The 15,624-nt window shown below is 40.6% G+C and overlaps 1 protein-coding gene across 1 annotated transcript in view; it reads left to right on the plus strand.

Annotated features, from left to right (window-relative positions):
* The window catches only part of GRID2 (glutamate ionotropic receptor delta type subunit 2), a 1,102,380-nt gene that overhangs the window by 596,462 nt on the left and 490,294 nt on the right, over positions 1-15,624 (plus strand). Inside the window, exon 3 of the mRNA XM_075066158.1 lies at positions 10,968-11,252. Coding sequence (XP_074922259.1) covers positions 10,968-11,252 — 285 coding nt within the window. The remainder of the gene's footprint in view (positions 1-10,967; positions 11,253-15,624) is intronic.

The following is a 15,624-nucleotide window of genomic DNA, read 5'->3' on the forward strand; positions in this document are numbered from 1 at the left end:
TACTTACTGTGTTTTTTTTTATTGCTGGAGTGCCTAAAAGCTCCACTCATGGACCAGGAATTCATTGTGTTAGGTGCTGTACAAACACAAAACAGCTCTGAATCTTGCCCTTTCATCTTTCACTGTCAAATTTATTCCTCTTCCATGTTCACCATATGCCAGAAAACTTTCCCTCCATCCCACTCTACCAGGGCTCCCTCCTCTCACTTTTCAAATCCCCTCAAAATCTACCTACTTCCTGAAGCCCACTTACACTAAATCAATGTCAGCAAAAATGCTGTCATCCACTCATTAGTTAATGTTTAAAAACAAAACGGAAAAAGCTCCAAGATAGAATTTTATTCTGTACCTCCCAGGATGTTTTAATGTGTTTGTCTGTTCAGACTGAGCTCTTTGAGGCATGAATGACAACAACTTTGGTTTGCTGGATGTCTTTGGGCAAGTCACATCCCTGTTTTGTACCTCAGTTTCCCTGTCTGTTAAAATGTGGATAATCATACTGAGCTCCCTTGCAAAGCACTCTGAGTGTTACTGATGAAAGGTGCTATATAAGGACTAGTTGTTGTTTTTATTATTAATTGGTGCCTCAGCAATAAAACCCAGTGTCTATTCTTGACACATAATTAATAGTCACTCTTTTGAAGTTTCCTTAAGAGCCTAGTCTATTAGTGAACGTAGTGTTCTTGAGCTCTCACTGAATTTCCAGATTTTTCACATCCTTTCATTCTTTGCAGCTGATGTTGCTTTCTCCCTGCATTCTTTTCATTTTCAAACAAAAGCTCTTTTTATTAGATGTAGAGTCTGTCTATACCGATGCATTTTAGTATGAATGTAAGTCCTGGCCTTAGTATTGTTTGCAGCTGAAACTGCAGTGCTCATTCTATTTGCCTTATAGAATTACCTCTATTGTGAGAAAAGAAATTAAACTTTCACAATCTAGGTGGCATATGAAAGCTTCTTTCCTTTTCATTTTCTTTCCCATATGGTGCCCACTATCCCCCGAGAACAAGATGCTCAGGATGCTTGCTGCTTGCACCTTGGGAGAGAAAGCAGTCTGTGTTTTTGCTTTTGGGGGTGTGTGTGGTCTCATTCTGAACAGTATTGTTCCGTTAGCTCTGTACCTGGAAGAATGCCAAACTTCTCCAGGGTAGCACATGCAGATCTCTCTACTGTAGGGGTTGCCACTAAGATACAGCTACTAGCTGCATGTTCTTTTGTCTACCCTGACGCAGGTTGTAGTATTGTGCTACACAGCACATCTGTCTCTCTCCAACAAAGCCTACTGTCTCCATACTAATGCGGAGGACTAGAAATGCTTGTGAAGCACTCTAAATCAGAGAAGAGAGAGAGAGAGAGAGAGTGAGTGTGTGTGTGTGTGTGTGTGTGTGAGAGAGAGAGAGAGAACTTGTGGTAGAATGAGTCTAATGAGGAATGGAATGTCCCTACTGGGTTGAAATGAGAGAGAAAGAATGATAATTGTACTTAGATCCCACTTCTCATCCATAGATCTCAAAGCACGTCACAAAGATGTGTAAATATTGTTATCCCTGCTACAGAAGGACCTGAGGCACAGAGAATTCATGTAACTTGCCCAAAGTCAGATACAGAATAAATTAATAGCAGTGATGGAAATAAAAGATGGGAAGCAAGACTCTGAGGTCCAGTGCTAGATCCTCTGGACCATGCTGTCGTCTGACAGTGGAGAGGGCAGAAGTGAGTGGGGAAAGAGAGAGAAGCAGAGTCCTGAACAGGGAAAGTGTATGCTGTGTGGCTGGGTGGAAGGGGACCCTAGAAGGGGGAGAACAAGAAACAAGGTGATGAACAAAGGAAAAAAAATTTTGAATGCTCAAAAGGAAAACAGATGAGAAAGAGGTGAAATAAGGGACAGAAAGGACATGAGAGAAAAGGAACAGAAAAAAGGGAGGGGATAATGATCTACCTGGGATATGATGGGAGAAGAGGAATTGGGATGCCAGTCTGTCATGATGAGCTGTTTTTTTCACACGCACATCTGCACACGCAAATGAGTTGGGAACTAGGACATTAGTATTTTGAGAGAGAGTAGCACACAAGGGGCTTTGAGTTGATCTGTTATTTCATAACAGCATAAATGGTTAGGCAGATTGTCATATAAAGTATAGCATTTTAATTTTTGTCAAGTAGTGTCAAGTATAGTATGTAAATTTTGTTTCTTCACTTAACAATAACATTGTCCTGGTATGTTTAATGAGAAGTGCATAAAATGAGAATTATTAATACCCAAGGTTTAAATATAGGATTTTTCAAATGCTTCCACGGGGCCTTTAAAAAACTAATAACTAGAATAAAACCATATGATTTTACCAGCGTATTATCTTCTGACAAATTGCCATTAATTTTGTATTAAGTTGCTTTATGACTCAGCCTTTTCATTTCTATATAATTGCTGCTATGCAGAGGGCAAGCTTGCTGTTAAATACTATATCAGACCCAATGCACTGCTTAATAACCCCTTGTACAAAGCTGAGAAAAGAAATTAAAAGTAAAAGATGCAGCTACAGTACAGGGCTGAAGTGAAGAAGGAAACTCATTAGCTTAAAGTGACATATGCTTCATTTAATAAGTAATCAAGTATAATTCAATGCCAGTTACAAATATAAATTATACTTTTTCATTTTATTTAATTGCTTCAGAATGCCACATATGTAAGCACACAACTGAATGGAAATTGCTTACACAACAGTGAAGGAAGGCCTGTAATGTTTTGTGGCATATGGCTCGCATGCCTGTAAGAAATAGGCTTGAACCAAAACCCCAGAATGGGGGACCCTGAACTTTGGAGATGTTCACATCTGTATCCCTGTATTTATGGTGGTTTGAACCCAAACAGCAGTTCCAAACATGCTTATACTTCGTGGGGCGCATGGGGGGTTCAGATCCAGATCCAAATTTTGTGACATAAGTCTATTCTTGTCTGTTATCTGTACAGCAAAAGGAGTGTCACTCACTCAGTTTTGATAGTGGCAAAGCAGGGAGACAGGCAGCAGCAAACTCACTAATGTTTAGTGATGCTCGAACATTGTAACGTGCAGATAGAGAATACTACTTTAGAGAAAAACCTTAATGTATGGATGCTTACCTGGGCCTCTTAGTTATGTAAAACTGAATGAATAACCATATAGTATTTTGGCACCTCAGGTTCTGTTCCCAGAGAGAATCTGGAATGTCAGAGGATGTGCAAAGGTGAAAAACAATGAAAGGACTTAACCAAACTTTTTGAATGTCGTGGTTCAGTTCTAGTTTTTCTGTGCAAGTTTGTCACTGGCTCTGGCCCAGTACTCGCTAATGTCAATGAAAGGTACTCCCATTGACATCAAGGAGTTTTGGGTCAGCACCCCCCACTGATTATGGGGATGAGGGTTTCTTGAGCATTTGCCTATTGGTAATTTGTGTTTGCAGTAGTCATGAATGGAATATGAGAAATGGGTAAATATTTTATGTATATTGGAACCCTGACTTTACAAAGATCTTAGGGAGATGCACCAAATCTGTGTAGAACTGAGAAATTACATAATCAAGTGTCCAAGGGCTCAGCAGAGGGGAGACTGCTGGACAGCATTAATCCTATGGTGCTCCTAAACTCTGCAGCCGTAAGCTCTTGTAGATCCCAGGAGTGCTGAAGGGGTGAAACCTCAGTCAATGCAGTTAGAGGAATAACCAACTTTCCTTTAGGGCTTCAGCTAACTGGAGCTTGGTAAACTGACATTCACCCAGCTATATGTTCCGACAATGCTCTTAAGTATGCTTTGTGCTGTTGAGACTCTGCCAGTTGAACCATTTATATTACTTGCATAATATTAACATTGTTCACAGTGCAGGGCATGTGCTATCTGTGAAAAATTCTAATAGCCCAGATGAGACAAATATATTCTTTTTTCATGGCAAAGAGTGAATGGATTTTTGTTTTGCTTGGGCTGGTACGTGGCATGTTAGCATGGCTTGTGTAGTGTGTGAAAAACAGAAATGAAAAGGAAGAGGAGGAGACAGGCATTAGATGGAATTAAAAAAAAATAGCCAACCTGGCACTTTGTCCAAAATATGGATTTTGTTAGTGGTTTGAGAAAGTTTGATTAACTTACGTAAAATCAGGTTCTATTTTCACATTCTTCACACACTGTGGTTCCATCTGCTCTAGTTCAAACAGGAATTATTCCAAGGAAGGCCTTTTGTCTATGTTATACAGGAGGTCAGACTAGATTGCAATGGCCTCTTCAGGCCTTACAATACATTTAATGAACCTTGGACGGGAAGAAGGAATGCTGAAATATTGTGGAAAAATAAATCCTTTCTTCTGAAAAACCTGAGATTGCCAGCCCAGTTTTCAAGGTTCAGATGGTTGCCTAGTTTTGAGTGAGCAAGTATAAAACACTGGTCATCCTTGGCAGAATCCTGAATATGGAAGAGAAACCCTATCCTCAGCTACATCCAGAGACAGGTCAGCTAAAATTCCTCAGTAGTAACTGTGCTGTAGTTGTATCCTGCAGAGATGCACCTCCTTCTCCAAGTTTTTGTTTTTGTTTTTTAATTTTTCATGGAGATCTGAATCCAGACATTAAGCATGTATTCAAATTTTATATATATATTTTTGCTCCACACAAAAAAACCTCTAACCTGAATAAGCACCGTCTGTTAAAATTTGTAACTACAAATTCGGTTTAGCAATCAGGACCAAATAAAATCCCTTAAATGTTAATAAGTTATTTTAAAGATATCACCACTCTGAGTTATATGTAATGTATTGTTGGAAGAGGAGGGGACTAAATGCGTGCAGGTAAGAAGATGTTATCAAGGTTGATTTCCATAACCTATGGAACAGGAATGGATTTGGGCACATGTATCTCTAGTTGAAAGGAGAACATTATATAAAACCCAGTCATGCATACTTTTTTCCCTGCATTCTTTCAACCAGGAGATCTTACCTTTATTTCCTTATGAACGTATCTTGAGGTATATTAAAAATATGCTGTCATTCATCTTGAAATAAATCAGTTCTAAATCCAGGTTGAACCACTGTATTATGACAGAAGAATAATTTGCAGGAGCAGAATTGGTATCTAAAAATGAATAAAAAAGATTTATTGAGAATTAAATAACAAGATCTCATGATGATATGCCTCATAATTATATTTTTTATCCTTTTTCCTTCCTCCCAAGACTATGAACATAAAGCAAAAAGACCTGTAGTTTATCTGTTTAAACTTCCTGTACATTTTCAAGCTAATTTTCCTTTTCTGAACTGCTGATCTCTTCTATGTTGAAGACATGAATGTTTTAGACTTATTTAAAGACAGGAGACACTGCTGTAGAAACAGAGACCCCCTCTGTGGTGGGCGCAACTGCTCAAGGAAAAGAGAGAGGGCAGAACACGGGCTAAGATCTCTGAACATTAGTTAATAGAGAGCGATGATGTAGTACTATCATCAGTTCTCCCTGATGTACCAATGCCTTCATCTTATATGATTCTCTATCATTGGGACCTTGGGGCAATGAATGATTTACTTAATATGGCATAGATCATCTCCTCTCTCTAGGATAAATGAGACATTTTCTAGGATAAATCAAACATTTGAGAGCATATGAAAAAAACAATGTGAGTCCATTGTGGTCTCCCTTTGTTAGAGGATGGAGAGGCAGAATTTTCTAGATGAACGAACATGAGACTGGGGGTCAGAAATTCCTGAATCGTGGTTTTGCCAGTGACTCACTATGTGGCCTTGGGCAAGTCACTTAACCTCTGTGTGTCTCAATTTCCTCATTTGCTAAGTGGAATTAATACTGTTTACTTAGTGGCCCACTGTAAGGAATGGATATTTACTCCAGTATTCTCTAAACACAGAATGAGAAACACTGCAATCAATTTACTGGTTGTGGCTAGGGGACGTCCAATTTTAATATCATCCTGTGGCATGTTCCTCTATGGCTGAGGGGGCCAAGGGTCAGCCTTCCCTGTTCAATTATCAGTCCCAGCTTGGAAGGGGTCAGGTGAATACTATAGACTGTTGAGTGAGCCAAGCTGAGAAGAGCAGTGGAAAGGCTGCTGTAGTACAGGCAGAGATGTCCCTTGCAGAGGCACCACACTTTTGATAAAATTGGGACTGTCCTGATATTTAGCCCTTTGTTCCACGTTCTGACCTATGTATGTTCGGGACTCCATTTGTCCTGATATTCAGGTGAGGTGGGTGGGCAAGCAGAGTGAGGAGGCGAACAGGAAGGCGAGGGGCAGGCAGGAGTGGGGTGAGGAGACAGGCAGGTGGGTGGATGGTGAGGAGGAAGGGCAGATGGTGGGAGTTGGGGGGCATGGGATGGAGGGCGAGGAGACTATCAAAAGGCTGATTTGTCCCAGACCCTGCATCCCCCTAGGGATGTCCTTGAGTACAGGAGAAATGAATTGAAAGTGATTGTCTCACCTGAGGGTGAAGATGCTCTTTTGGGTGGGGGCTGAGTAAAACTTAATAGCTACGCTGCTATTGAAAAGGTGTAGGGTTGTGGGGGGTGGAGCTCTGAGTGCCCCATGACATGATGAGCCTATCTGGATCGTTATGCAGTGGTCTGCAAATCTGTCTCTGGCATTTTGTTTTAGAATGGCCCACTTCTTTCCCATAAGATTGGGCCAAGCTTTATCTTGGCCGGGTTTGTAGGGAAGGTGGGAGAGTTGGAGAGTGAGCCAGAGTTGCCCGGAGGATTCAGGGGGTCTGGGGTCTTGGGCAGAGGGGGGCCACCACCACCAAATTGCCGCCGAAGACCTGGCACTTCAGCAGCGGGTCCTGGAGCAGAAGGACCCCCCTACACCAAATTGCTGCTGAAGACCTGGAGCGGAAGAAGCTCCAGGGGCCGGGGCCCCATGAGAGTTTTCCGGGGTCCCTGGAGCGAGTGAAGGACCCTGCTCCAGGGGCCCCAAAAACACTCGTGGGGGTCCCTGCGGGGCCCAGGGCCTGGGGCAAATTGCCCCACTTGCCCCCCCCCCCCGAGCGGCCCTCGAGTGAGCCCACCCAGCTCTGCACTCACCCCAGGCAGCGATAGCTCCTGTCTTGTGGGGCAGGGCCTGGGGGTTGCAGAGTGAGCTAAGCCCACCTGGCCTTGCACTATCACCAGGCAATGGTGGCTCATGTCCCAAGGTCTTGGCAGGGGCCTGGCTACCCACTCTAGCCTGTTGGCCTTTGCTGCTAGAAGCACCCTGCCACAGTGTTACATGGGGCTCATTGGGGATTGTCTTTGACTTGGGCATGTGTGTGTTGAGTGGGCTGGGGGAGAGGGCAGTTGATATTATTAATCCTGTATTTCTTAAGGCTGGCTTTGTCACACCTCTAATAGAATTGTATACTAATCCATTTGAATTTGACATTTCTACTATATTGAAGAATGATGTAAAGACACAGGAATGTTTATGATGTATTGATGGTAAAAGAATGTAGCTTGATCATATTAGGAATAGATTTGATTTCAGCTTTAATATATGACCTCTCAGGTAGTGACAGTAAATTAAAGGAGTCTTGAATGACAAAATGCTTTTAAACTCCTTGTGTAATCTTTTTACTTAGAGGCAGAGTACAGTACTGGCTGATTTCTTCAAGCTTAGGAGGGAATGGAGGAAGGATTTTCAGATGCTTTTGTGCTAGGGTTAGTAAAATGAAAAAAACTACCACTGAAGATTTGGATAAGCAGAAAAAAGATTTAATTAAGCTTTTCATTGTCAAAAAAAGATAATATATAGGGCTCAATCTTTCACTTCTTACAGAGGCAAAATTCCCATTGAAGCCAATGGGAGTTATGGCTGGACAAGGAGTGTGTATAATGTTTTGACACCAGGAAATGGTTTTGTTTTGTTTATGTGGGTATAAACTGTAGAGATGGCTCTCTACCTAAAAAATAATTCAGTTGATGGGAGACTGATGCAGTGAGAATGAACGTTCCAAATAACAAGCCTTTCTCCACTATCTAAATATACATTCAGTTAATCAAAGTTTGTAAGACTAACTGTAGGTGCGAAGGTGCATTTGCCAGCAAAATTGACTGGATTACCATCCCGTCTCAACACACACATACGCTCCGTGTATGCATAATTGGGGAAGCAGGAGCCTTGGGGGCTACTGCAATCTTCATGCTTCAACAGTATTCATAATAGAGTGACCTGGAGTGAGCAGATTGCAGGTGCTCTTTCAGACTGTGTGCTAGGAGCAGAATTTAGCCCCATTAAGCAAAAGAATAAATCCATCTTTGAACCATATGCTTTTTTCCCTCCTGTTTTGCTTTGTTTCAGTAACACAGTGCACAGTGAAAATTCCCCCTGTTCTGCAGTATTATAGTGAGTCTCCTGATTATTTTTTGGTCATAAAGAGTGCCTAGAAATATAGACATTTGCCATGAGAAGGATCCTCAGGGTGATTTCTGTAAGACTGTCTCTTACTGTGATGTGTTTTGTAAAGTCGTGTTTGAGAGACTGTGGGTGCAGGGCATATTTCATTTAAAGGGACACTGTCGAGTCCATTTAGGCCTAAAATTCTGCGGCACTGAAAGAAACCTTTTTTGCAAAGATTGGTAACCAAAAAATGATAAAATAAATTCTAAACTAAAAATGAAGGAAACTTTTTTTGTAATGACACTGGAAATGTTTATCTTGGAAAGAACAGCATTCCTTGCAGGACTTGCGCTCTAGGTTTCACAATATTTACCTGAAGTATGAAAAGAGCACTGGAAAAGTGATTAGAAGCTGAGTAAAGAGACATTAACTAGTCTATCTCATTTTTAACCTGACAATGCCTCTTCCATCCATTCTGGGACCCAGCACAAGTAGTAGGCTATACTCTGAGTATCCACACAGGGGAAGGGATCATTTTCCCCAGCTCCAGTGCTTTGGAGCCTCTCTGTGGAGGCTACTTTAACATAGTACCCCAATTGCCTCCAAAAAGCCTCCATTATAGAGGGGAGGACAAAAAAACCTGTGAAGAAGTATTGAATTCTCTGCCATCATCTCTGCCCTTCTTCACTTGTTCATTTGTGCTCTGTTATGCAGGGAAGCCCCAGAGAGCTGAACTCCGTGATATTCAGGAGTGAGTACAGAGCCAGCACTAGGCATAAGCAGACTAAACAATTACTTAGGACCCCATGCAGCTAAAGTGGTTCCTCATTAGTATGTGTTGTGTTTGTGTATGTGGGGAGAAATATTCCTGCTTAGGGCTCCCAATGGGCTAGCACTGCCTCTGGGTATGTGCATCCCTGGATAACCCCATGGAAATCCATCTCCACTTTACACAGCAGAGCCATGCTTTTCCTGGTGCAGAGGGACCTCTCTGTCTGTGAAGCAGGATACTGAAATAATTCTGATGGATAAATCTAGTGATGTGAAGTATGGAATAACCCCTTCCTTCAATCTTTTATTGTCATTTCTTGGATAGTATATTATTTTGACATACACGGTGACTTTCTTTTGACTCTTTTAGAAGTACTCTTGAATATTACTAAATATTACATAGTAAATGTATTAATTGTATATGAAAAAAGTTATCCATGTCCACGATCTCCCATACCATCTTTTGGCTACATTGGTAAGATTTATAAGGGCTAGACCGTGACATCCTTATTCACGTTGAATATTGCCTTATGCCATAAATAGTTATATTGAAGTCAATGGGAATATTTGTAGAGTAGTGTAAGGGGATGACAATCCGATCTAACACGTCTGATAACAAAATATGTCTGCCGTAATAATACTTTGAAGGCCAGATTTTTCACATGTGGGTTCTTCATTTGTGTCCTGACCTGCTGTGTGCACAAAATCTGCACACAAAATGGATAATTGCACAACTAAAGTACTACATATGCACCTGTAAATACCTATTGTATTTTCCTGCACAATTCTGTTTTGCATGTATGAATACAGGGTAACTGCACATGTAGTTTTACCAGTCTCAAATTAGGCATTTAAAAAATTGTCCCTGATTTGTGCTCTAGGGAATTATGTTACAAGCTGGTGTTGCTGACTGGCTCTGGCTCTCAACTCAATTAGAAAGACAAAATAAACACTTCACTCTGTGCTTTATTTCACAGAGTAATGCTTCAGAATTATAGCCCAAATAATTATTTATTCTTTTTTATTGATTGCATTAACATTCATCCTAAGTACCTTTGGTATTCACGTGGATGTCATTAGTGTAATATTCAGAACTTCTACTGTAACTCAGCCTTCATTGACTGGGCTGTTAGTTACAAGGTGTTACTTTTTGCATGAACGTGGTTTTCCAAAAAGTGGGGAGGGAAAACTTGCAGAAATTATGCCCTAAGTTTTGAAAGCCGCATTCTATTTATATGACTCGGGGGCTTTGTTTTGGTTTGTTTTTTTTGTTGAAACACTAAAATAAACAAGTTAGATCACATATGCTGTGCATTTCTTGTATAACCCAGGAGCTATTCAGTTTTTGTTTTTTTCTGGACAAGCTAATGTGCATGACTGTATTCAGTTGCCTTCAAAAGTTGACAGCTAGTCTGAGCTGTTATTCTGCAAGTTCTGCATCTTATTCCCAGAATGGGCATGCTGGACTTTGGAAAGTGTTTATCTCCCCAGAAAATCCAGTTACTTTGATAGTTGGGTTTAGTTTGTAACAGTCTTCCAAAGGTTATATTTATAGAATAAATTTATGTTCTAGCTGAGTTTCATTTCCAGGACAGGGGAAGGAACAGTCTTACTGCTCTTGGTAGTGATAATAGGTAAGGCAGTTTGAAATGAATAGACAAGCCTCCTGACTTTTTTATAGATTTTAGATTGGACTGTTTTATAGTAGACAAGATTATTGAATTTACAAAAGTCTAATTTCTTTTTACTTCATTGAAGCTCTTGCATGGCAGCTCCCAGTATTTATTTGTTTCAGCAGAAAAATAAGCTGTGAACACTGAACTGCCCTTGTCATCTTGAATATCACTGTGTTTTCTTACAGCATGCGACCTTATGAACCAAGGCATCCTGGCCCTTGTCAGCTCCATTGGCTGTACGTCGGCGGGATCCTTGCAGTCCCTGGCAGATGCCATGCACATCCCTCACCTTTTCATCCAGCGTTCAACAGCTGGGACTCCAAGAAGTGGCTGTGGCCTCACCAGGAGCAATCGAAATGATGACTACACACTGTCTGTCCGCCCACCCGTCTATGTAAATGATGTTATATTGAGGGTGGTCATGGAATATGCCTGGCAGAAGTTCATTATTTTCTATGATAACGAGTATGGTAAGTGTTTATTTAGTGGGGTGATTGTTATCAAATCCTAATTATATTAAAAGCAATTGCATTAAATCTTTAAAATCTTCCACTACATTACATTTTGCATATAAGCATTTATGGCTATGTTAGGATTCCATGTAACCCCAGAAAAATCTATTTCTAAAAGCCATCAATTTTTATGGCTTTGTTTGATAATTCCTTTGATAAAGTTAAATGCAGAATTTACCTAGCTTTCTATCTTGTGGTGTTTATGAAGTGTAAACAATTTTAATGAGTTTTGTTGTTTGCCAGTGTTTGCAAATAGATTACAACAATTCATCAGATAGAATATATGATTTCACACTTCTAGAATTTTGTCAAGAGGCAAATTTTTTGTGTGTACTGGAGTCTTTTGTGGGGTAGGAATTTGAAATAACAATGTAAGCAAGAAACAAACTTTAATGGGAATAGGCTGGTTTGGGTGAATGCAGGACCCCCAGGTAAACTTATCGAGTAGAGATATCAAAATAGATACTTGGGTTGGGGGTGAGGAGGGCAGAAAGAAGAGGCATTATTTTTAAAAACCTTTGAGTGCATTTAGTGCTTAGGAGAAGCACAGTCCTGTATCAATAGAAGAAGTAAAACACAGACAGTGCAAATTAGCCCATTCAATCCAACTGTGTGTTTCAATCAATTTCTGGAGGCATCACTTCTCAGGTTTCCTGAGAATAGGGCTAGACGTGTTAGAGTTGATACATTATCGGAGTAATTTCACCATTTTTTTCTGTTAATGAATTGTGTTGAAACCAAACCTGCTTTTTGCAGAAGTATTCACAGTTAGTTTGGATGAACATTTAACAACTTATCATCAAACTTAAGTCTTCAGGCTGTGAACGGTTCAATTCAGCTATATGCTATTCATATTTAATGGTGTCTGACTGGTCACCCAAGTAATATGCTGTCAAATTTGTTGTCTGATTAAATAATTTTTAAAATTAGGAAAATATTGAATGATGATTAGCAAATAATCATTATTTATAATAAAATAGCTAGAGAACCCCATTGTATAGGTGCTGTACACACACACACAAATACACAGTCATGGCTCCAAAGAGTTTATGCTGATGACTATTATTGTCCACAAATTAAAATGCGTGTTCACATCTAAACATAAGTATGCTTATGAAGAAGAACCATCCCCGAAATGTTCATGTAAGCAAAAAATCTATTTACAAAGATATTCATGAATAAAAAAAGGAAGAAACATTACAATTAACTAGTAGTTGAGAATAAGAGAGAATGTTCACACTGTTTTTGCAGCATTCCATTTGTTCTATTTGAGAGGGTATTTCAGACTCCATGTCCTTTTATGTCTTTAGTCTCTGTTTCAAAATCCCACTGTGGTGGCAGTTTTATAATGTGGAGGTCTGTCCATTAGCAATAGGTCTGAGATTAATTCATTCTGTGCCCTGTCATTTCCAGACATAAAATTAGGCAGGAGCCTCTTTACCAGACGTAAAGTGAGCCACTGAGAGACCAGAGACCTAAGCCTGTGGTTGGCAGAAGAACCAGCAAGCAATGTCCCGCTACTGTCCTCAAAGTGGCTCTGACCTTTTTTGGATTTCTCATGGGAACACAGGAATTACTAGTTCAATATCCCGTCTCTGGCAGTGGTTAGTACTAAGTTAGATGAAAGTTCAAGAAACTCTGTAGGAGGCAGATTTGGAATAATCTGCCACCCAAGGTTATCTCCTCTTAACAGCCAATAGTCAGAAATTGGCTTTAACCCTGAAGTTTGAGATTTTACGTCCCTCCTAGTTTTTTAAACATACATTCTACTATAACTCTGAATAGTCTTGTTATATATATACATGTCCAATCCCTCTTTGAATCTTGCTAAATGCTTGGTTTCAACAACATCACATGGCAGTGAGTTCTACATTCTAACGATTAGTTTTGTGAATAAGTAATTCCTTCTATAAGTTTTGAATACAAATTCATTGTCCCCTTGTTCTTGCGTTATCAGATGAGAACAGAATTTCTAGATGCAGCTTTTCTAGACTGTTCGTTATTTGCGTATGTTTGCCATGTGCCTTCTTATTTGTCTCCTCACTAAAAGTAAATGGTCCCACTCTTTTCAATCTTCTTTTCTTATCAGAGTTTTTTCCATACCTCTAATCATTCTTGTGGCTCATATCTCAACCTCCACCAATTCTACAGTAACCTCTTTCTGATAGTGTGACCAGTCTGGAGCACAGTATTGCAGATGAGGGGAAAGTACTGATTTATAGAATATCATTATAATCAGAGGGGTAGCCATGTAACCATGTTAGTCTGTATCCGCAAAAACGAGGAGTCCGGTGGCACCTTAAAGACTAACCGATTTATTTGGGCATGTGGGTTTTTTTACCCACAAAAGCCTATGCCCAAATAAATGTGTTAGTCTTTAAGGTGCCACCAGACTCCTAATTGTTTTTGTAGATTTAAACAGGAAACTGTCCCAGTGCCTCCCAGAGTGCAGGTCTATTTGCCCCAAGCCCTGCAGGGGGCCCCGCGAGCCCTGGCCCGGCAGTGGTCCGGGTCTTCGGAGGCGTTTTGGTGGCAGGGGGCCCTTCAGTGCTAGTGAAGATGCAGAGTGACTGAAGGGCCCCCTAGCTGCCAAAATGCCGCTGAAGACCCGGACCGCTTCTGGGTGAGTACTAGCGCCACAGCTCCCCTACTTTTCCCCAGGCCCCCTGAATCCTCTGGGTGGCCCTAAACTGTCCCCTTATTTGCATATTCCCCTCTTAATGACACACACAACCTTCTGACTTAATGAGCCCAAGACTACAGAGTTTCAGAGGGGTAGCCGTGTTAGTCTGGATCTGTAAAAGCAGCAGAGAATCCTGTGGCACCTTGTAGACAAACAGAAGCTATAGAAGGTTTCAAAAAAGAACTAGCTAAATCCATGGAGGTTGGTCCATCAATGGCTGTTAGCTAGGATGAGTACGGATGATGTCCTTAGCCTCTGTTTGCCAGAAGCTAGGAATGAGCGACAGGGGATGGATCACTTGATGATTGCCTGTTCTGTTCATTCCCTCTGGGGCACCTGTCATTTTCCACTGTTGGAAGACAAAACACTGGGCTAGATAGACCATTAGTGTGACCCAGTATGGCCATTCTTATGATTATAGTGAGATCCTTGACAGAATTAAGAAATGAAGGATTTTGCCGAATATTAGTAAGGTCATAGACCTCAGCCTGTCAAAGACTCACTATCATTTCTGCATGAGCTGGGCGAGCTAATCCCAATGCAGATCATGATGATAGTAGTTCCTGACTCCTGTATGGGTTTTAATCAATAGATTTCAGAGCACTGTACAGAGGAGGTAAGCAGCAATATCCCCATTTTTTTGCACACGGGGAAATTGAGGCACATGGAAATGAAGTGACTTGCCCAAGATCACCCAGAAAATAAGTACCACAACAAGTGGAAATAAATTCCTAGCCATGCTGACACTATGGGAAAGCGCTCTACACGAATACAGGCAAGTCGCATCTTAGGCGCATTTAACATGCACGAATTGAGCTTTGCGTGGTCGGCAAAAACAGAGAAAAAAGAAGAAAAACAATATAAAAACTGCATCTGTAGTGTGGGCGATTCCGCCCGCCATTCAACTCAATGAGTGTTCCACTATACGTGGTTTTCGCTTTACGCGCTAACTGCAGAATGGAACCCCTGCGTAAGATGACGCTTGCCTGTACCTGCAATGCACAGTACAGTAAAGGGCAACTAAACGCAGTAGACCAGCTCTCTAAACTGATTGAATATTTTCCCCTCTGTTTTAGGTTGGATTCTGTTCTCAGTTACTCAGTATAAATCTGGAACAATTCAATTTAATTCAGGGAATTGATTCCACATTTATGGCAGTGTAACTGAGAGCAGAATTGTTTAACTCTTTTCAAATCCAGTCTCTTCACCTTTAACACGTTCCGAAATTATCTGAGTGCTTTTTTTCTGTGTATGTCATGTTTGTTTCTGTGTCTATATGTCCGTGCGAGTGAGTAAAGGTGTTTACTTTTTCTTTATTGGAGAAGAACCAATTTTCCTAGTTATTTAATTTCACAATTTATAAAGAAACACTTTACTCGTATCTCTGAAATTACTTCCAGTAATACTCTTGTTGAATGAAAGAGAATATGCCTTTGGTATTTACAATAAATCTTGCTACAGAAGGACAGGGCTCGAATCCAAAATAAATATCATGCTAATCCAAATATCTTGTGCCTCGAAAAAGGACTGCACAATTTGCATATCCATTTATCGGTGTCATAGGTTTTAAGTTCAACAAATTGGAAATGCTTTTCACTTTTATCTTGCCTATCAGTGGTTACCTTTCATTAGCAGTGAGAGAGTGAG

Source organism: Chelonoidis abingdonii, chromosome 5 (genome assembly GCF_003597395.2).
Source record: "Chelonoidis abingdonii isolate Lonesome George chromosome 5, CheloAbing_2.0, whole genome shotgun sequence".
NCBI lineage: Eukaryota > Metazoa > Chordata > Testudines > Testudinidae > Chelonoidis > Chelonoidis abingdonii.